At 36.7% G+C, this 21,445-nt stretch overlaps 2 protein-coding genes across 5 annotated transcripts; one reads left to right on the top strand and one right to left on the bottom strand.

Annotated features, from left to right (window-relative positions):
- The first annotated feature begins 11 nt into the window (after positions 1-11).
- LOC117902959 (glutamate receptor ionotropic, kainate 2) lies at positions 12-9,563 on the top strand. 4 transcript variants are annotated; one of them, XM_034814597.1, is made up of 16 exons: positions 12-148; positions 221-422; positions 497-910; positions 969-1,135; positions 2,177-2,230; positions 2,305-2,469; positions 2,531-2,692; positions 5,347-5,550; positions 5,626-5,829; positions 5,891-5,995; positions 6,117-6,374; positions 6,544-6,807; positions 6,844-7,047; positions 7,875-8,072; positions 8,690-9,080; positions 9,137-9,563. In XM_034814597.1, exons 2-16 carry the CDS (start codon positions 263-265, stop codon positions 9,412-9,414), a joined length of 3,228 nt encoding a protein of 1,075 aa, XP_034670488.1. In that variant the 5' UTR covers positions 12-148; positions 221-262; the 3' UTR covers positions 9,415-9,563. The 4 variants fall into 4 exon arrangements, with proteins under 4 accessions (XP_034670488.1, XP_034670487.1, XP_034670490.1 ...); XM_034814596.1 differs by having other exon boundaries at positions 6,544-7,047; XM_034814599.1 differs by lacking the exon at positions 6,117-6,374 and having other exon boundaries at positions 6,544-7,047.
- A 4,467-nt stretch (positions 9,564-14,030) lies between these two features.
- LOC117902951 lies at positions 14,031-17,925 on the bottom strand. Its single transcript, XM_034814573.1, has 6 exons — positions 17,802-17,925; positions 16,070-16,323; positions 15,884-16,000; positions 15,271-15,675; positions 14,752-15,193; positions 14,031-14,463 (listed from the first exon to the last, which is right to left on the bottom strand). Exons 1-6 carry the CDS (start codon positions 17,820-17,822, stop codon positions 14,194-14,196), a joined length of 1,509 nt encoding a protein of 502 aa, XP_034670464.1. The 5' UTR covers positions 17,823-17,925; the 3' UTR covers positions 14,031-14,193.
- Positions 17,926-21,445: the final 3,520 nt, after the last annotated feature.

Consider the following 21,445-nt stretch of genomic DNA (forward strand, 5'->3'; position numbering starts at 1 on the left):
TCTAACGGAAGCCGCACTAATTGCAGTGGGGGTGAAAACAGTGAGCTTGTGGAAATTTACTTTAATGTATGTATTTTTCCTAAAACATTTATCGTGTTGTACTTACGTGAAATCAATAACATTTTAAATGATTAAGAAGCGAATGATGGTATAATAAGAAGCCAAATCAAAAAATATTTTAAATTAAATTATATTGTACTTCCATTTCTTTGTGGCTTAGATTCATGTTATGCCTACAACGTAAGACACAATTTTGCAAATCATGTTTTATTGCTTTTGTAAGATACGACTACGATGCAAACGGGAAATATTAATCAACGAAACGAGAATCGGCAGCAGTACCTTTACCAAATTATGTTTAGTATATATATTATTTTCAATGGTCATTATTGCCAATGCTCTACCACCAGTAATTCGAGTAGGTAAGTTACACCTCACATTTATGACACAGTCGTGGAACCATCAACTAATAGTCATGTTATCTACAATGCCGAAGGTGCAATATTTACAGAAGATGAGCGCGAGAGTAGTATTGAATCGGCATTTAAATACGCAATATACCGCATTAACAGAGAAAAGTCCCTATTACCCAACACACAACTTATATACGACATTGAATATGTTCCGCGTGACGACTCTTTCCGGACAACAAAAAGGGTTTGCCGACAGTTGGAGGCTGGAGTTCAAGCGATTTTTGGTCCAACGGACCCATTGCTTGCTGGTCATGTGCAATCTATTTGCGAGGCATATGACATTCCCCACATAGAAGTTCGCATTGACCTTGAAATGAATTCCAAAGAGTTTTCCGTCAATTTATATCCATCCCACAATGTTCTAACATTAGCATATAGGGACTTAATGGTGTACCTAAATTGGACAAAAGTTGCAATTATTTACGAAGAAGATTATGGTAATTTGCATTCTATTTTAAATCCTACAGTTATTTTAATTCATTTTTTTGTGTTTAGGACTTTTTAATTTGATGCATTCCTCGAATGAGATGAAAACCGAAATGTACATAAGGCAAGCTAGTCCGGAGTCCTACCGAGGAGTCTTACGCGCGATTCGACAAAAGGAAATCTACAAAATAATAGTCGACACGAGTCCATCGAACATAAAAAAATTTTTTAGATCCGTACGAAAAATATTTGTAATTTGTCTTAGACTTGCACACCTAAGCATACAAACTTATACATATACATATATTCATACATATATGTACATACATTGTTTCTACGTATATTGCATTTGCATACTTATAATTATACATACATACATATGTAACTTCTTATGCACGCATGAAAGCTACCAAATATTTGTCGATTCAGCCGTCCGTCAGTCTTCTTCGATAGTTTTTTTATACATGGAGTATTTATAATATGCGTAACGCACAGAAGGAAACGTTTCCGACCCCATAAAGTATATAGTACGTATAAGTACGTACATATAGTCGTGATCCTTTTCTTATACCCTGTGCTCGAAGAGTAAATGGGGTATATTGTATTTGTGGTATTTGTGGTCGGAACAATGTGTATATCCCCATTAATTATATCTATTCTTGATCAGCATCAAAAGCCGAGTCTATGTCTGTCTGTCTTGATGAGCGCCTGGATATCGGAAACTATAAGAGTCACCAAATTTTTTGTATTTCGAAATTTCGCCTAGCCCCCTTCTGCCTCCACAAACTAACTAACTAACTATTGCTTTGGAGCAGGGCTCGGCACGGCCCATCTATGGTGCATGGAAAACTAAATAATATAGAATAATATACATATGTATATAATTATAATAATAATTATTATAATTAAATAAATATATAGACTTGCATATATACATACATATATTTGCATATATATATGTAAATATAGATATATATACATGTTTATAATATAAACTAAAAAGAAATGTTAAAGTAATTCGTACCAATATCAATGCATTGCAATATTTTGTTTTGCGTGCTGTCTTCGCACAGAAACTGAAAACCTGCGGTGAATGTAAGCGTACCGAGCCATGCTTTAGAGTCGCAGCGGAGTTGTGCAAATGTACATATGTACATATGTGCTTACATATATATGTATGCATATATGTAAGTATGAAATTAGGAACAGAAAGCTTATGTCAATATAACTTTGATATTTGCCGTTACTTATGTAAATACTTATAAATAAAATTTCAGATTCTACAATTGCAAATGAATGACCATCGATATCACTATATGTTTACCACGTTTGTAAGTTTTTAAATATATAAGTAATTATTCTAGTGTCAACATAAAAAATATCAAAAACCAAACAAATTATCCAGGATTTGGAAACGTATGACTTAGAAGACTTTAGATACAACAGCGTAAATATTACTGCGTTTCGTTTGGTTGATGTCGGTAGCAAACGATATTTGGAAGTTATTGATCAAATGCAAAAGCTACAACACAATGGATTGAACATGATCAATGGAGTTCCATATATACAGGTTAAATATGAACTCGTTGAAATTTATATATGTACTTACAATTAAATTTGAATACTTTCAGACTGAGTCTGCACTGATGTTTGATTCGGTGTATGCATTTGCCACTGGATTACACTTTCTTCATTTGGATGATGGTAGTTCAAAAATATCAGTTAAAAACTTGTCTTGCACCTCTGACGAAACTTGGGATGATGGTCTTTCATTGTATAACCATATAAATTCAGTAAGCTTAAACCTAATTTAATAATAAGATTCTTAATCAATATTTTTCAAAATGCTGCAAACTGTTCCAAAACTTAATGTCATATTTCTCAGACTTGTTTTTATATCCGGTACTCGAAGAGTAAATAGGATATATTGTATTTTTGCTCGAAAGTGGACGTTTTGAACGCACAGAAGGGAAACGTTTCCGACTTCATAAACTATATACATACATATATTCTTGATCAGCATCAATAGTCAATTCTATGTCCGTCTGTCCGTCGGCTAGTTCTCAGAGACTATAAGAGCTAGAGCAATCAATTTTTACATCCAGACTGCTGTGATATCACACTGATACAAGTGTGGTTTTAGATCCCCGAATACGGATCAGATTGGAACATTATCATTATTCGACACCAAAAAAATTGCATCGTGAAGCCTGACGAAACAGGGCTACAGTTTTATTGATTAAATGACCCCTCAAACTTGCCTCGTTTTTACAACAATCTCTCTTATGGGACCCGAGGACAGGAAAAAGGGACGGGACCAGACCCAACACATCCATTTATATAACGACGGCTCCAAGATTGACGGAGGAGTAGGAGCAGGCATATATTGCAAAAACCTTGAAATAAGGCGGTCATTTAAGCTAGCGAAAAGATGCGCAATATTCCAGCGGAAGTATTCGCCATCAAGAAAGCAGCAGAGGTCCGCTCAGCACATAGGGTACCACACGATATTTGTAGACAGGCAAAGTCAGTGCGGCTCTACTGGGTGCCCAGCCACCAGAGCATCGAAGGAATTGAGGCGGCGAACGCTCTAGTTAAGCTCTAGTTAAGCTGGCGGCTGGCGAATGACAGACGCGAGAGCGTGCCGGTCTCTCTTAGAGCGCTACAAAACCTAGAAAAGCAGGCCGGACTACAGAGCAATAACAGGTGGAGCAGTATCACCACCTGCAGACCCGCGAAAACCATGTGCAAAGAACGCAATGGTAAACACAGCCACTACCTACTGCAGCTGCCACGGAAGGATTGCAGACTACTAGTGGGAATTGTCCACACGCCACTGTCTGGCTGCGGCGCGTGCAGCCCAGCTAGGCATCACCAGCCGAGACAGCTGCAGGAAATGTGATGAGCCTGGGGTCACGGAAACCCTGAAACATATCATCTGCATCTTCCCGGCCCTCGCACGATCGCATCACTTGAAAATGCTTCCAAAAGGACGCCAGGGGAACTACTAGCTTTAGCCAAGAACACCTCGATTCTAGAGGACTTTAAGCCCGCCTAAACGCTCCCGCGACCGTTCATTCCCCTATCCGGATAAATAAGGGCCTATGGCCATACTGGCCTATGAGAGGGCTCACTGTGGGTCTATCCTATTATAACCAGAATGAAGAAATGCATGTCTAACCCCCACCCCTTCCAGATGCTTTCTGTCACATGTAGAATAAATGTTAAATCTAAATCTAAATCTTCCTCCCCCTTTTTTTTGTGCATTAATTCGGCATCGTTCAAGGTAAGACTAATAAAAATCTATGAAGAAACGGCTCATCTAAAATTTTCTGACCCTAAACCCTTCATAATTTTCTTATAAATCCCGACATGGTTATGGATTTTTGTGTATTGTAGTATTTTTGGGTCAGTAGTTTTCGAGAACTGAAGAGAAGATAACTGGAATGTTCCAAACGGTATTTTTTATACCCTGTACTCGAAGAGTAAATAGGGTATATTGTATTTGTGCGGATAACGGTTGTATGTAACGCACAGAAGGAAACGTTTCCGACCCCATAAAGTATATATATTCTTGATCAGCATCAATAGCCGAGTCTATGTCTGTCTGTCTGTCTGTCCGTCTGTCCGTCTGTCCGTCCGTCTTGTTGAGCGCCTGGATCTCAGAGGCCATAAAAGCTAGAGCCACCAAATTTTGCATCCAGACTTCTATATGCTCACACTTTTACAAGTGTATTTCAAAAATGAGCCACGCCCCCTTCCGCCTCCGCAAAAACGCGAAAACCTCCCAAATCTACAATTTTGAAGATAGCAGAAAAACACCATTCCGTAGGGAATGTCCATGTCTATCAGATCACCAAATTGAGATCCGATTGGATCATTAATATAGCCACAATGAAGAAATTAATTGGCAGTGGCCAAACCCACCCCGTCCCGCAGCATTCACACTCTGCTTCGCGCTGTTTATGGCCTCTGCCCCTGACACTTCTCTGTTTCTGACTCTGCCTCTGCCGCGACTCTGCAGACTATACTATAGACTCTATAGGGGAGGGTGGCGAGCTAAAGGAGCGTGTTGGCGTGAGCAGTGTTGTTGATGTAGATGACAGATGAAGAAAAAATGTAAAATTGGACAAATAACCGCTAAAGTGCAGATGTAGTACTGAGTGCCGGGTATAAAAGTTGTGACGCGTAAGAAGCGTCTCACACGTCCCTTCTCGTTTTTGTATATTTTTTTAACTCTAAAGAGGTTAAAACTACCGGTTTTTAAACATTTTTTAATAAAAGTTTTGCACAAAAAAAATTATCTTGAGGAATGTTTAAAGCCCCAAAACCTATACAAAAATTGAGTTTGGTTCGAAGCGGAAAAGTGGTATCGGGTAGTCTAATTCATCGTATTCTATGGCAGCACTGCTTATTTGCTTAAAGTTATTTTGCTAATTTATTTCAGGCTGCAACAGATGGGCTGACTGGTAATGTCAATTTTGTGGAAGGTCGTCGAAACAAATTTAAAATTGATATTTTAAAACTGAAGCAAGAAAAAATTCAAAAGGTTGGGTATTGGGAGCCAGATATGGGAGTTAATATATCCGACCCAACAGCATTTTACGACTCTAATATCGCAAATATTACTCTAGTAGTGATGACAAGAGAGGTTTGTTTTGCCAAATACTTGTGAATATATATATATATGTACATATGCTTACAGGATAAATTGCATTTATTTTAGGAGCGACCATATGTTATGGTAAAGGAGGATGCAAATCTTACAGGAAATGTTAGGTTTGAAGGCTTTTGTATTGATCTTCTTAAAGCAATTGCTCAACAAGTCGGATTTCAATATAAAATCGAGCTAGTTCCCGATAACATGTATGGGGTTTATATACCGGAAACCAATTCTTGGAATGGGATTGTTCAGGAGTTAATGGAAAGGGCGAGTATAATGCACAGGCAAGCACTGTTTTCTTAAATCTAAAAAGTTTGTATCTTTACAGCGCGCAGATCTAGCTGTAGCGTCAATGACAATTAACTATGCCAGGGAAAGTGTTATTGACTTTACAAAACCTTTTATGAACTTGGGCATAGGAATACTATTTAAGGTAAATTTTTTATTATTGCGCTAGTTTATATTAAAATGTCTAGTTTATGTCTAGTTCATACCATTGTAGAACTTGAAATTTCTTATACTTATTTATGTACATATGTGGCCAAATTTAATAGGTGCCGACAAGTCAACCCACCCGGCTGTTTTCCTTTATGAACCCATTGGCAATCGAGATATGGCTTTATGTGCTAGCTGCTTATATATTAGTATCCTTTGCACTATTTGTGATGGCTCGATTTTCGCCATATGAGTGGAAAAATCCCCACCCGTGCTACAAGGAAACGGATATTGTGGAAAATCAGTTTTCCATATCAAACAGTTTTTGGTTTATAACAGGAACATTTTTACGGCAAGGATCAGGACTGAACCCAAAGGTATACATAAAAAAACAACAAAGCTACATATAAAACTTTTTTCACGTATACAACATAAATATATACATATGTTTATTTACATGTCCATACGCATACAATTTGTGAGCTTATTTCCCCATGGATTCGTTTTAAACCTAGTACACCTAATAAATAAATTGTTGTATTTCAGATTTCAGATCGAGCTCAAACGAAGTTTTTCTCGTTTATGAATCCACTCGCTATTGAAATATGGTTCTATATAGCATTTGGATACATTTTTGTGTCAATCTCCATTTGGATAGTCGCACGATTATCACCAATCGAATGGGTAAATTCTAAGCCGGCCTGCTCCATGGCCTGTGACCATGTTTTAAATCAAATTCGAAAAGCAAATCACACAAATGAACTGTTGGAATTATCAGACTTGACAGGCATGTCAGAAGATGAGCAAGATATATTTTTAGATGGCAACCAAAAACAAGATAACACAAACAATTGCCTTGAAAATCAACCCGAAATTAAGACAAACAGACAACGCGTCCTTCACTTAGCACTATCGAATGATGTTGATGAAGATGCTTCGGATGATAATACAGTGGAGTTAGTTAGCATTCAAAACAACTTTACATTAAAAAATAGTTTTTGGTTTGCAATCGGCGCTCTTATGCAGCAAGGTTCCGATTTATATCCTAGGGTATGATCCACGATTTACTTTAAAGTAAATGTGCATATGAGGCACCATGCATTAAACCTTTTAAATCTACATTGTAAAAATACAAAGAACAATATATCTTTTTTATTATTGATCGGCTTGACTACTTTGAGTTATGCTGTGAAGCTGATGACTTAATTTTTGCATGTTTCGTCATATACACTAACATATTTACATTAAAACATAAAACACACACAATTTCTACTAAATTAAACAGAGTGGCCGAACCTCGTGAATTTCATTAAAAGAGGGACGATTTTTAACTCAGCAAAATTACTTGGTTGGCATTGTATTTGAGGAATACAATGAATAGCCTTAGAAATGTAACAGATTATAAACATGCCACTACTTCAATTCAGTATTATCACTCAAACTTAGTTTGCGTACAAAGAATTGTCTTCAAAACAGTATTTCAAACCATCAATTGCAATAAAACCAAAGTAAAAAACACTACTGCTGTGTTTTTTAAATCAATGTTAGGTCACTATAAGTCAAAATAAATACAGATGAAAGGGTGTTTATCGGGTGTGACAGAATTATATCCGTTTTAATTGGTATTCTAATTTGTACACCTTTTAATTAAAGAATGTGGAAATAAACAAATTTAGGGTGTGAAAATGTACGCAGACTTATGGTATGTAAGCTTAATTAAAGCAAAACTAAAATTTATATTGTTTTTTCTTTAAAAATAACTTGATTGGTACTTATTGTGTCAAAGAGTAATCGATAGTGGGGAAATACACAATAATATGCGTTTGTTTGTAGATACATACATATGTACATAACTATAAAAACACGTTTTTCCTCAGGCAACATCTACAAGAATCGTCGGCGGATGCTGGTTCTTTTTTTGCTTAATTATAATATCCTCATATACTGCAAACTTGGCTGCATTTTTGACTGTTGAGCGAATGATTTCACCCATAGAAAGTGCTTCAGATTTGGCAGATCAAACGGAAATTTCATACGGTACTTTGGAAGGTGGATCAACAATGACATTTTTCAGGGTAAATATTCAAAACTTTATTTTTAATACTAGATAAATATAATGTATGTATATTTGGCTGCAAAGAATACATAAACAGTCAACACAAGAAAGTATAAGAGAAGATCAACTATAACCGTTTGCATTGCATTCTTTTTAGTCACCGCTGGGAACTTAATCTCAGAATTCATTCCAACCTAAAAAAAATTATATCTGAATTTGCGCATGGGATATACATATGTACATACATATACATATGTATATGTAAGTCGAACAGTTTGGTTGTCGTAACTAGATTGTATCCTGATATCGTCACTTAAGGGAATGAGTGATGGAAAATAAAATAGTGTGTGGTCTTATTTCACCGAACAGATAAAAAAAAATTAGCTTTAAACATATGTATAATGTGTTTAATAATTTCGAAAATTAAAATCGAAATCAATTGTATAAAAATTACAGCGGTTGCCTGCCGTATGAGTTAAAATCGATTTGGCTAATAAGCTTTATAATGGCAACTTTTATTTTTTATTAGAGATCTTTAAAACTTAAAAATACCCTATTAAAATATTTCCAGTGATAAATAAGTTCTTGGATGCAAATCCATAAATTTTAAGATAATTGCATTAATTGTTTTTTTAGGACTCCAAAATTGGAATATATCAAAAAATGTGGCGTTATATGGAGAATCGAAAGACGGCTGTGTTTGTGAAAACGTACGAAGATGGAATTAAACGTGTAATGGAAGGAAACTATGCATTCTTAATGGAATCTACAATGCTAGACTATGCAGTTCAACGTGACTGCAATCTGACGCAAATAGGAGGCCTTCTCGATTCAAAAGGCTACGGAATTGCAACTCCTAAGGGCTCTCCTTGGAGAGATAAAATTTCACTTGCAATTTTGGAATTGCAAGAGAAAGGCATTATTCAGATATTATATGACAAATGGTGGAAAAATACTGGTGACGTTTGCAACAGAGATGACAAAAGCAAAGAATCAAAAGCTAATGCACTGGGAGTAGAAAATATTGGTATGTTACTAATATTGACTCAAAAAAATAATAGTGAAACAACATTTTCCCTTCAGGTGGCGTGTTTGTAGTTCTCCTATGTGGTCTTGCACTTGCAGTAGTTGTGGCCATTTTCGAGTTCTGTTGGAACTCGAAAAAAAATTTACATATGGAAAATCAATCGCTTTGTTCAGAAATGGCCGAGGAGCTCCGATTCGCTATGCACTGCCATGGATCCAAGTCAAAGCACAGACCGCGAAAACGTAATTGTCTGAAATGCTCTCCGCGACCCACATACGTGCCGTGCAATTTAAGTACACAAAATGTGGGAGTTCACTATAATTATTTTAACTAAATATGTAATGAACTATCACCTCGGAAAAAGGTAATGGCGTATAATGATGCATGTACATGTTTGTCCATGTGAATAAAAAGATAAACTATTTTTGTAATATCTTTAAAATTATAATCGGTAATAAATATATTAGCGCATCTATTTAACAAGACAAACTTGTATAATTCCATAATAGTCACGGCCCACTTCGGTCATTTGCTGACATTCGATTTGCGGTCTATGTCTGAACCTCGCCTCTCTCGAATCTCGCCCCCTTACCGTCCCTATCGCTTTCTGAATCTGTCGCTCTCGCTTGCAATAGGGAACGGGCAATTCGGCCCACCTGCCCTTTTGATGAGTCTTGATCCTGCACATCGTGGCCGCTTGTATTAGGTCTTCATGAAGACAACGCCATGAACCGACCCTAGAGTCTTCAATATGGGACGTGTTGAACGACCTATCTCGTTCCCAATTCTTTCGCTATCGTTTTCGTGATCGTTCACGAATGTTTATGCTACCTTTAAAATATTGACAGTAATTTCGAAGTAAATGTCCTTTTTACAACTATAGAACGATAGGATAGCGCGGCAGTAGTAGTTTGGACACAACTATACCTCAACTTGCTCCACTTCATAAATTCAACTTAATCGACTTTTTATATTACTATTTTTAATAAGCGAATACCGCGGTCATATGAGGCAGTCCTATTATACCCGGTACTGGAGGAGTGCGCGATTTGCGTAACGCACAGAAGAAAACATATTCGCCACTTTAAGAATATATATTCTTGATCACCATCAACGGTTCAGCCGAGTCGACATAGCAGTGTCTGTCTGTCCGTCTGTCTGTCTGTCTGTTCGTATCGTTGAAGCCTCGTTTTAAGGGACTATAAGAGCTAGAGTAATCATTGTTTGTGTGAAGACTTCGGTCCTGGTCCTCGGCACGTAAATTATATCTACTGTATATATCGTTCCAGGATTCAATACTGATTCAAAATCACTGTCTAGTTGAGGTAACGTTTATTATATCCGGTACTCGAAGAGTAAATAGGTAATTTTTGTATATGTGGTCGAAAAATGTAACACATAGAAGGAATAGCTGAGTCGTTATAACTATGTCTGTCAGTCCGTTCTTCAGCCCGCCTAACGAGCGCCTAATACTCAGAGAATTCTATTCTCGCTAGAGCAACCAAGTTTTGCGAATGTTTGCGCGTTGTTCTGCCTCTTCGCCCTAAATCAATTCAAATCTTAAAAATATAGAATAGCTATGTAAAAACCGATGTATGTATAAGCGGGTGGCGGTTTGACTCGCGGCTTCTCGGGGCAAGCGGGCTATGCCTCGGCCGACCAACCCCTTCCCGCCTACTTGTGGGACCAAAATATGCCAAACAATAAGATATGCAACAAAAAAACAGCAAAGAAGCTCAGAGTACCGCCTCCAGATAGGAACCGCTGCGGCGACAGGTCCGATAAACCAACCGGCCAGTCCACGTCGTGGTTACGAGACCATAACCATATTCCCCTACAAATCCGACTCCAGGGGCAAGCAGTTGGAGATCCAGCCAGACCCCGAACTGCACAGACTCCAGCTGTGCCGGACGCTCAGGTGTCGAGGGAGTCGGGAGACATAATCGACAGCTACGAGTCCGACGCGAGCGACCTGGCCATAGCCGACATGGCAGTGATGGAGTGGTTTATCCTGCATTGTAAGGCAGCATGCGCTGCCCTACTGCTCCACCTAGCGAAGAGGTGAGCCAACACAGTCCTCAGTCAGGAGCCCTGGAACCTCGGAAACAGGGTCTACGGTCTGAGGACTCAAGACTACAAGCTATACGAAGCTGAAAACACAGGTAAAACACAGGTTAGCCTCGAAGACCAGGAGAGCTCGCTGAGGATATGCTCGATATATATGTGGCATGACCAGCCAGACCCCCCTTCGCACGCGACCGTACGCGCCCTTTGTCGCAGAATGAGAGGCTAAGGCCATCGGCCTGATAGTGGGATGCTATGCCAATGCGTCAAATCCGGCTAAATCCGTCAAAAACGGAGCTGGAAGGCCACAGTGGCCTTCTATACCTGCAAAAAAGCCATCAGACTTAAACTTCTACGAGCTAAACATCAGTCATGGCTTCAGCCTCCCGGACCACTGTTGTGTTTTACAATAGGAGATATTGGCAATACAAGAGGCCATCTCTATGGTCTCCCAACGTTCCCTAGACAGAAACTTAGTGTGTGCCTTCTCAGACAGCCAGATAGCGATTCAAGCACTAGGCTCAATTTCGTCCAATTTAAAGACTGTGAATAACTGCCGTAGGTCTCTAAACGAGGACGCAGAGCAGTTAGACCAGGGACAGACGCCACCGACGAAATAGCCAGGCGAGGTACCACTATTACCTCTCCTACCTCAGAGGGAGCAAGTAGCGATGCCCTTGGCAACGTGCTGGCTTCAAACTCACTACATTTTAGATCGGAAAGCAGACAGTATGACAGACAGGATGACAGTAATACAATATCCTGCCGGATCGCCACATCGATTCAGTTCTTTCCCCAGCTACCGCCTTAACCTAACCTAACCTAAGCAAAATCCGTTTTATAACATATTTTTTTAAAAGTCTTTCCGACAAGCAATTTGTATGACCGGTACTCGAAGATTAAATAGGGTATATTGTATTTGGGGATATATGTATGTATGCATGTAGCGCCAGAGGGAAATCTTTTCGACCCCATAAAGAATTGATCAGCATCAATAGCCGAGTCGATATAGCCATCCCGTCCAGCAGCTCTTCTTGTGCTTTTTTCTTGTTGTTTTTCTTTCTAGCTCGCACCCTCTGCCTCATGCAGTGGGCGTCACTGGGGGAGGGTGGCGAGCTAAAAGGGCGTGTTGGCGGGATAATTGATGTAGATGTAAATTACAGATGTCGAAACAAATTTAAAATGTAAAATTGGATACGACCTGTTAAGATGTGGGGATCTCTAAACTAATTACTAAGATAAGTGCACTAAATTTCAAGAATAGTTCGTCTCTGCAAAAAGAGTATTACCTTGTATTCTATGAACTCAAAATAAGCTGAAAATGCAATGAAAGTTCGCTCCCACTTCTTGCTCAATGTTAATGGTTAAATGTATTTAAAGATGGTTAGTTTAAAAGAAATGTCCCAAGCATTCATCGTCCCATGTATTTTTTTTTTTAGATTCTTTACTATTTAATGTACAGTATATTTTACAATTAACTTCTTAAGACATTCTTAAATTAAACATTTATTAATTCGGTTAATTATGATTTTAAAAACAGCAACCATGCGTAGACAATTAAACTTTTTTGAAGGGCAATACGGATTTTATTGCTGACATTCAAAAATATATTTATTTTGATTTATAATTGTATATGTGTGTTAAAATTATTTTATTATTGTCACGGAACTCACAATTTAATTTATTGTCAGTATCAATAAAAGCATGTATGTATGTATAAAACATGCTTACGTATTTTTAATGAGTATAAGTGGTTATATACAAGCATTTTTTTTACCATAACGCAAATAAATTGGGTTTCGTGACCCAAATAACGTATATTTTTATATTATTAATTAATTTAAAAGGTTGGTATTTATGTAGTTACTATTTTACAAGTGACGGTACAAAATATAAGTACATACATACGTACATGTGTACGTTGTTTATGTGACTAAATATCCATTGAAATAATATCAATCTTCCAATTGAAAGAATATGTTTGTAAAGTCCGATATGTTAAATAAGTGTCAATGTGTCATTTGTCTTATGTATGTATGTATGTACATATAGAAATATAATAATTGGGTATGATTTTGTTCGCATAATCATGATTATTTTCCTGTCAAGCCTTTTAAATGTGACGTTATAATGCTGATTGTAGGTTTTTTAGTCAACGCATCTTCTTACTTGAAATATATTTTTTATATTTTTTATAATTGTCAAAAAAGTTTGTCTTGTTTTGTTTTTTATATATCGTGATATGTTTTCCACAACTAATTAGTAAACTTTTTGTTTTGTATAATCCTCATGTAGGTACTTCGGTGTGAGTCACTAATGTTCTATTTTAATTTGGCTCTTTACATGTTTATGATTGTAAGCAACTTGATGATATGATAAGCCCTAGACTCTGACTTATTGCGCTCATAACTATACTGTTTGAGTGTTGATTGTTTTGTGTTGGAAGCATTTGGTTAGTTCCAAACCTTGTCATCTTATTGTATACAAGATAGTAGGTATGTATGTTTGTATATTTATCCGTTCATAAGCATGGACATCAATAATATACATATGTATGTATGTACATACATACATATAAATATACTAACATAAGAAAACAAATAAAACGTAAATTCGCTCAATTCTTAAAAATCCTTGATTTTGTGCATTATCTCACTATTTTACTCAAATTGACTATACTTTTCAATGCACACTTTGCATGATTAAATTTTATGCATATCTGAAGATTTGTTTGTTGACGTACAGAAATATGAGTAAGATTAAACAAAACAAGGATTTGTTGGTAAGTCTACGATTTTAAATTAATGATATTTATGTGTACTGATAACAAACTACAATTACACAATTTTATAATAAATTTAAACAAATTGATAGGTATTTTTTTTTTTTGTTTCAAGTTAATGCTAAACATAAGGAACTTTAATTAAATATAATAAAAAAAAGATTCGTAAATAATGTGCATATTCGATATACATACATATGTATGTACATAAGTAAAGCAGAGTTTTCCATCAAGTTAGGTTCGAAATTAAATTGCTACGTTTTTTCACTAATAACTGACGTATTCGGAGAATTCGTTTTCAAATGGTTCAGTTTTCGGTATTTGTTGGGTTAAGAATTTTAACTGACTGTCATTCGCTAAGTCAGATAAATAGTTGACATAGCTAGGCTTAGAGTGAAGTCCGAGTAAATCCACTTGGTTAAAATTGTTTCCATTGGAGTCTATTTGATCTTTTTGTAGTTCTGTAGGTGGTGAGCTCTTCAATGGCCATGTCATCAATCCTCGTATAAAACGTTGGAGGTGCTCATTGGGTGTTTGCTTAGAAATAGGTTAAGGTATAAGTAAAACTTTTTTAAAAGCCTCAAAAATATCGAAATACCAAGTGCTAATCTAACCGGCTGGGCCGACTGGAAGACTTCATTTTGGGTGGCAAGAGACAGACAAAACAGTAGGCTAAGTTTAATGTCAGACGACCAACATCCCCAAAGTTTTAGTTATTTTTTTTTTTTAAAGTAATGTAGAAAGGTTTTTTTTTTACCATAAAGAAAAACATTTATTTAAACTTAAACCCATTTGGGAGGGGATTAAGTTGAATTGACGATTTACCTCTTTTAGCAAGGACCGATTTCGTTCTCTGAAGTGGGATGGTCGAACAGGGTAGGTCCTTGGAATTCCAATAACAGAATGATCTCTATCTGGTAAATCACTTGAAAATAAGCTGGTAGCAGGGATTTGGATGCGGGATCCGCGGCCTGATTGAGCTGTAGCATAATTTCCAGGGAAAGTACTATCGGTTTCCTTATGGGCTTGTTTAGCATTACCATTGTAAAGAGCGACATTAGTGTTACCAATTCGACGTGTGGTTGCTCGGACGCGATGTCTATGTTCATTTTTATTATTTTTGTTGTTTTCAAGGGGTTGCCCGCTTAAAATTGACATGCGATTATTGTTGCTATATTGGTAGCTGCCTCCGTCTGGACTTCGATTTTCATCCATTAGAATAGAATCAGAGGGACTAATGGGTTGGGGCTTGTAAGACGACTGAATGCTGTTAGAACAAAAAATTGCATTAAAGAATTAACCCAATTGCAAAAGTTCGATTCAGTACTGCGACTTAGTTCTTACTTTTGACCGTTAGCAATTTCTTTGAGAGCGGCTGCTCGTGCCGCTAACTCCTCATCTCGCCGTTGCTGCGTTAGCTCCTTAGCACGTTCCGTCCATATTAGCTCTTTAAGTTTCTGAAAGCTGCCCTGTACAGCAACTGAGTTTTCTTTTCCATTCAAACTAGCTCCTGTAACGTTGGGAACTCCCATGTATCTATTTTTACTTGACCTACGTGTGCCTGCATTTTGCTGACGTCCTTCAGCCCCATAGAATCGAGCTTGGACTGGACTGCCACTGCCACTTGATCCGAAGTCCACAAATCGCTGACGCTGCTCAAAGGTCATACGTTGCGGTGTAATAGGTTCTCGGCTTACGACACGACCAAAGACAGGGGACCGTGCTCGTTCTCTTGCACCCATCCGAATTCTAATTTTTTATTGATAAAAACAAGAAAAATCAGCTTTGTATTGCGTATTTAAGTTACCATGTCTACTAAGTTAAATTAACTGAAGAAAACATATCCGATAAGTGAAAAAATTTAGTTTTTAATACATCTAGTGTAAATAAAATCGCACCAATTGAAAATTTTTTTTTTTTGTTGAGATATGAGTTTTTTATTATACTTAGTACTTACGATCCAAGAACTCGTGAATTTGAATAAAGGGGATCCCAAACATTATATGTAAAGGGATCACGATATGTCGGTATTTCGTTTGTAATTTCCGCAGCCCGAGATTGCCTTTTTGAAAATCTGTTGTATGTAAGTGCAAGGAAATCAATTTCGAGTGTCAGAAGGTGAGTTTCTGTCAATTTAACTTACATCCACATGGCACGAAGCTGTTCGCATGTTGGCTCTTGTGAGCTCAGCGAAAATGTTTTTGGTACAAACACTTCCCCGACCTCCCTCACTCCGCCGGAACTTACTAAGTCTGATGTATCTTCACTTTTGATCCCGTTGTTATTATTCCCATTTCTCTGCGAAGGATATTCGCGACCACGTCCACCTATGTAGTTTCCATTTCCATATTTTAGGCTTATCAGGATCACCAATATATCAATTTGTATATACTTCATCTGCAAGGTTAAATTTGTGGGTTTTAAGTCCACTTTGTAGTTTTATCGAAAAATGGTCAACTGATAGAAAGGCATAGACAGGTGCATATTATTTATACAGTTAAAGCTCTATACTATTTCTCAAGCATTTAATATTATTTTTTAGCTGGCTTAGCTATGAACTGTGTATTGCTCTGCGCAACGGTAATGCTGACTCAAAGCTAAGGTCCGGCGTTTTCTTAGAATCCTGTCTGGGGCTGACGTGAAGATAGATGGACTTTCAAATGCTAGGGTTTGGTTTCCACGAAGTTGCGTGTCGCCAGCGGTCACAGCAAAGTCATGGCATTCGGTACGTAAAAAAGGTTGAATGCTTTGGAGAAAGGGATTAATCTGGAGGTGGTGGACAGGGAACTGATCTCGTCTATGCCGAATATGATAGTATTATTTATCCAATATTCGATTGTCTCCACAACAAAGCCCAACGGGCCAGACAGTCGATATTTTGGCATAAATTGGAAATTGCAATGAAACAAAGTCTCGTTTTAATGGTACATTGATTTGGGCTTTCCAAAATTTTTTCCAATAATTTGAAAAACCACCTTGCTGTCCATTGTGGTTAACAACTAACCGTGCACCAACTTCTAACCAAACCAAAGTCTAACAACGTCAAATAAAGGGTCTATTTACTCTAGTCTATTAATTCATTTTTGCAAAGGAGCTTGCGAAAAGTTGGTCAATTTCAATAAATTTAAGGAGAAGAATTTTTAATGGATTTTATATAATTACATACTTATATATGGTACATACGTACATACATATGAATATTCATTAAATACTACTTTACTCTCAATACTCAATAATAATGCACTGCTCAAGAAAAATAACTAGTAACGAGGAACTTTGTAATTGCTGTCGAATCACTACTTTTATACCCGGCACTCAGTCAGTATATGTAATTGAATTGGAATGTTACAGTTTCTACTTTCTGTATTCTACATAGTTTCTCATGTTGCATACTACAGCAGTCTGCATGCAAAATGTGCTTCCTGTAGCTCTTATAGTATCTGAGTGCTAGGCGTTCATTAGGACAGATAGTTGTAGGCAGCTACAGGTGATCGTAGTTCCCAAAGGCCCGTCCGGGTTAACCTAACTTTTAATTTAAGTTAATAAGGCCATTACCCCTACGAGGAGTCTCAAAGCTTTCAGCCAACTATCGGGTTTTATTATAATTATATATACATATGTACATCAGGGCTCGGCACCCATACAATTAACGAGCCGCTTTTGCGTTTGTGTGTGAAGACGCACGCAAAACGGAACATTGGTATTGGTACGAATCGCTGTAATACGCTTGTACGTGAGGGCAGCGCAGCAGCAGCGCAGTAGCAGCGCATAGTCCCGCACCCATGGGATAGGGCCGTGCCGATCCCTGATGTACATACATACATATATGTTATTTTACCTTATATATGGCACAAAATATATAATTTAATACGCACCAAGAGTCGGTTACAATGCATCTTAGTAATGTCTCTTTTAAAAGTCGAAAGATAATATAATAGCAGACTTCAACTGACTTCGATTTTGCATCGGATTGATATGTATTTAAATATTTAGTTGTATCTATTGAATTGGAGAAAATAGTAATTCAAATCAGAATATGAACACAATTTGAAATTTTCTGTTATTATAGCATGCAAATAGCTTTAAAATTGTAAAATTATATCACTACATATTTTCATAAAAAAAACACAAAATGCCGTATCCAGTAATAAAGTAAGTTACACCAGTACTGTGTTGACGTGTTAAATTTAAGATATTTGTGCATTGTGCCATTTTACACACGTTAATAATAAAAACATAAAATATAATAATTACAGTACAATTTCAAAAGTGATATACAAATTTAAGAATTCATTGAATAATATTTATATTTCCTCGTCTAATATCTGGAACTCGAATTTGTGAGCGTTCTAATTTGTCAGATTCGACTGTACTTAATATCTATGAAGAGGAAAAAGCATAAACATGTCTGTAAATACTTCCTATCTATGCACATCTATACATATATACATAATCATTTCCTGTCACGGTGTTTGTGGTTGAACTTGTCCCAAATGGCTTGACTGCCATTTCACAAAGAACCTTCGATTTGGTTTCTACTCGAGTCGCACATACCGCTTTGAAGGCATCCCAAGAATCTATGATTCAAATGCGTGCTCAGGACCCAGCGGAAAGACGAACAATCAGGTTTTGAGATGCACATTTCTGCTGAAATGCATTTGATTCTTTGATGAAAACAAAAGGGTTAGCTTAACTGAAGCACGTATAGAATGTGCCACGATTATAACCGTCTTGCATGCCAAAATTATCACGGCTCCGTTGCGTCAGCGAGAAAGTCAAATAGCCTCAAACTACTTATAAGGATAACAGACAGACATGGCTCAATCGAATCGGCTATTGATACTGATCAAGAATATATATACTTTATGGGGTCGGAGACGTTTCCTTCTGTGCGTTACATACATTCACTTTGTGCACAAATACAATATACCCTATTTACTCTTCGAGTACCGGGTGTAAAAATAATCCATTTCAATTTCAGTCCACATTTAATTGATGCTTCCAAATGGCCTCGTCCGAAGCAACAAATTTCTGTCTAATTGTCTAGTAAACAGTTCAATACAACAAAAATTGAAAGGATAAGTGTTCCACAAGGTGGTCTCATTGCTACCAAAGCCAATGAATCACAAAGGATAATTATACAAGTCATGCTCCGGCAGGGAAACCCGTGATGGGTCAGTTAGTAATTAATACAACAAATACAAAATATACATATGCCACAAATATTTTATAGATGAGTAGAAGCTCCATAGAACAAAGATACTCTTGATAACGAATCGAAAAGAAATGCAAAGAAGTGTAAAGTACAGAAGAGCCGGATAAATCGAATAGTCCAGTGAAATGCAGAAAATTGCTAGGAGTCCGCAGTGCCGTAGAAAGTGCCACTAAATCATTTGTGATCCCACGTAAGGCTTTAATAGCACCTTCAGAATCTATAGAGTTCCAGCCAAGTGAAGTTTTAAGGACATCAAAGAGCATCTAAGCACTCGAAAACTATAGGTTTTAACCTAGGAACTCCACAAATTACACTACTCGACAAAATCGAACTTTATGTTCTAAAAGGAACTAAACCGAATTTTTCTAATAGTATTAATTTTTTTAGTGAAGTATGTTTTTTTTCTGTCAGAACTTTTTTTTTAAAGAATTTTTAAAGTCTGGTATATTTTTTTTGGGTTTTTTCAAAAGGTATGTATGTGTGTAGCTGTTTGTTTTTTCACATATCTTAGATCTGGTTGTAAAGAAATTTGTTTATCTGAAAAGCTGATTGATGCAGCTAAAAAGAATATTTATCTTAATGGGAATTAGGAGCTCTTCGATCTAAGTGTAATACACGTAGACATCCACCACAAAACTATTAAATGTATGCATATAATTAGTATAGAGCATAACTATTAAACTACAAAAATTTACATATTTATTAAATTTTGTTTTCTTTGCCTGTTTTGATTCTAAAATTGTAAACAGAATTTATGTGATGCTGTTCAAACATGATCGAATTAAAATTTGTTGCGCCATCATACACAGCTGTCAAGAATAAACAAGATACATATGTATGTACATATATACATACATACATACATATGTACGTAAAAAGAAAAAAAAGATAGAAAGGCTCTCCTCCTCTTCAATCAGACGAAAATGTTCACCTGGTCTCAAAGTTTCCTGTGGATCTTTTATATGTATTTATATTGCCTTAAAGGAATTAGCCTAAATACATATTTACATATATAAATATAAATGTAAAGAGCAAAATTTGTATGTGCGTTTAACAGTGCAAGTGCTGTGTGGCTCGAAGAAATTAGTAACAGTGCATTGAAAATGTGCAAATGTCCGCTTTAAAAGTTTAATTACTTTTTCCGGTATTTATGGGATTTTCCAATCTTACAAATACTCATAAATTGTAAGTTGCACTTCTCCAACCACTGTCCCATTGCATCTATTATGTGGCGTATATACTCTGGATGGTTATGTTTATGACAACTCCAAGTTTCATAGTCGTACTTCTCCATCCCCAAATTAAAAAAGTATATAATTTTTATCATCCTGTTGTAAGAAACCCGAAAAATCATGGAAAAAAATGTCATTAAGGATTACATTTAGTTAAAGAATATTACTAATAGTGAACGGATTAAATAGCTATATTACTTTTCCGGTTTGGATACCGGTCTCCATCTTGCTAAAAAGATACATACATATGTACATACATATGTACATGGGTAAAAGGGCCTCGTGTTATGTTTCTTGTTTGGATGATATGTTTATTTACTAATGATCGCCTTATTCTGTCAAGTTTTGGTTTTGAATTGTGAATATATACATATGTACATATGTAAGTCAGTTGCAATGGACAAGGAAGGGGCCATTATATCATACATACATATGTAAATATGAAATATTAACAAACGCTTAATTAGTTTTCGTTAAATCGAACTTCTATTGGTATAAAAACTACACTTTTCTTAATCATTTTATTTGGTTATTTAGGAGTAAAACTTGTAAAGCATATTCAATTTTTTTTTCAAATTGTCTTGACAATTTAAATCTGCTGTTTATATCTTTGTATATTTGTGAAGTAAGATTTAATTAAAATCGGGCCAAAATGTGAAATAGCCTCTTAAGGATACATTTTCATTTGCGTCGGCAGGGGACTGTGACTGCGCGAGGAAGTCGTAAATCGTTGCAAAGTTATCATTATTACTAATCATTATTTCACAAGATGTTTACATTCTATTTACAAGATTTTAGAATTAAAGTATAATTTTTAACTGTAGAGCAGAGCTCGGCACAGCCCTTTCTATTGTGCATAGGAAAAGGGTCTGGCGAGGCACTGCCTCTCATGTATTGCAAGGTTCTGTTTTGCGTGCTGTCTACGCTCACAAACACAAAAACGGCGCGTGAACGTGTGGCGAGCCCTGCTGTAAAATATAGCAAGTATTTGCAGCAGCAGTCAAGTAACAGTCCTTGTTTACGTTGAACTCAATTTTAGTTACATATGGACACACACATGTGTCACATGTAC

The sequence above is a fragment of the Drosophila subobscura genome, chromosome dot (genome assembly GCF_008121235.1).
Source record: "Drosophila subobscura isolate 14011-0131.10 chromosome dot, UCBerk_Dsub_1.0, whole genome shotgun sequence".
NCBI lineage: Eukaryota > Metazoa > Arthropoda > Insecta > Diptera > Drosophilidae > Drosophila > Drosophila subobscura.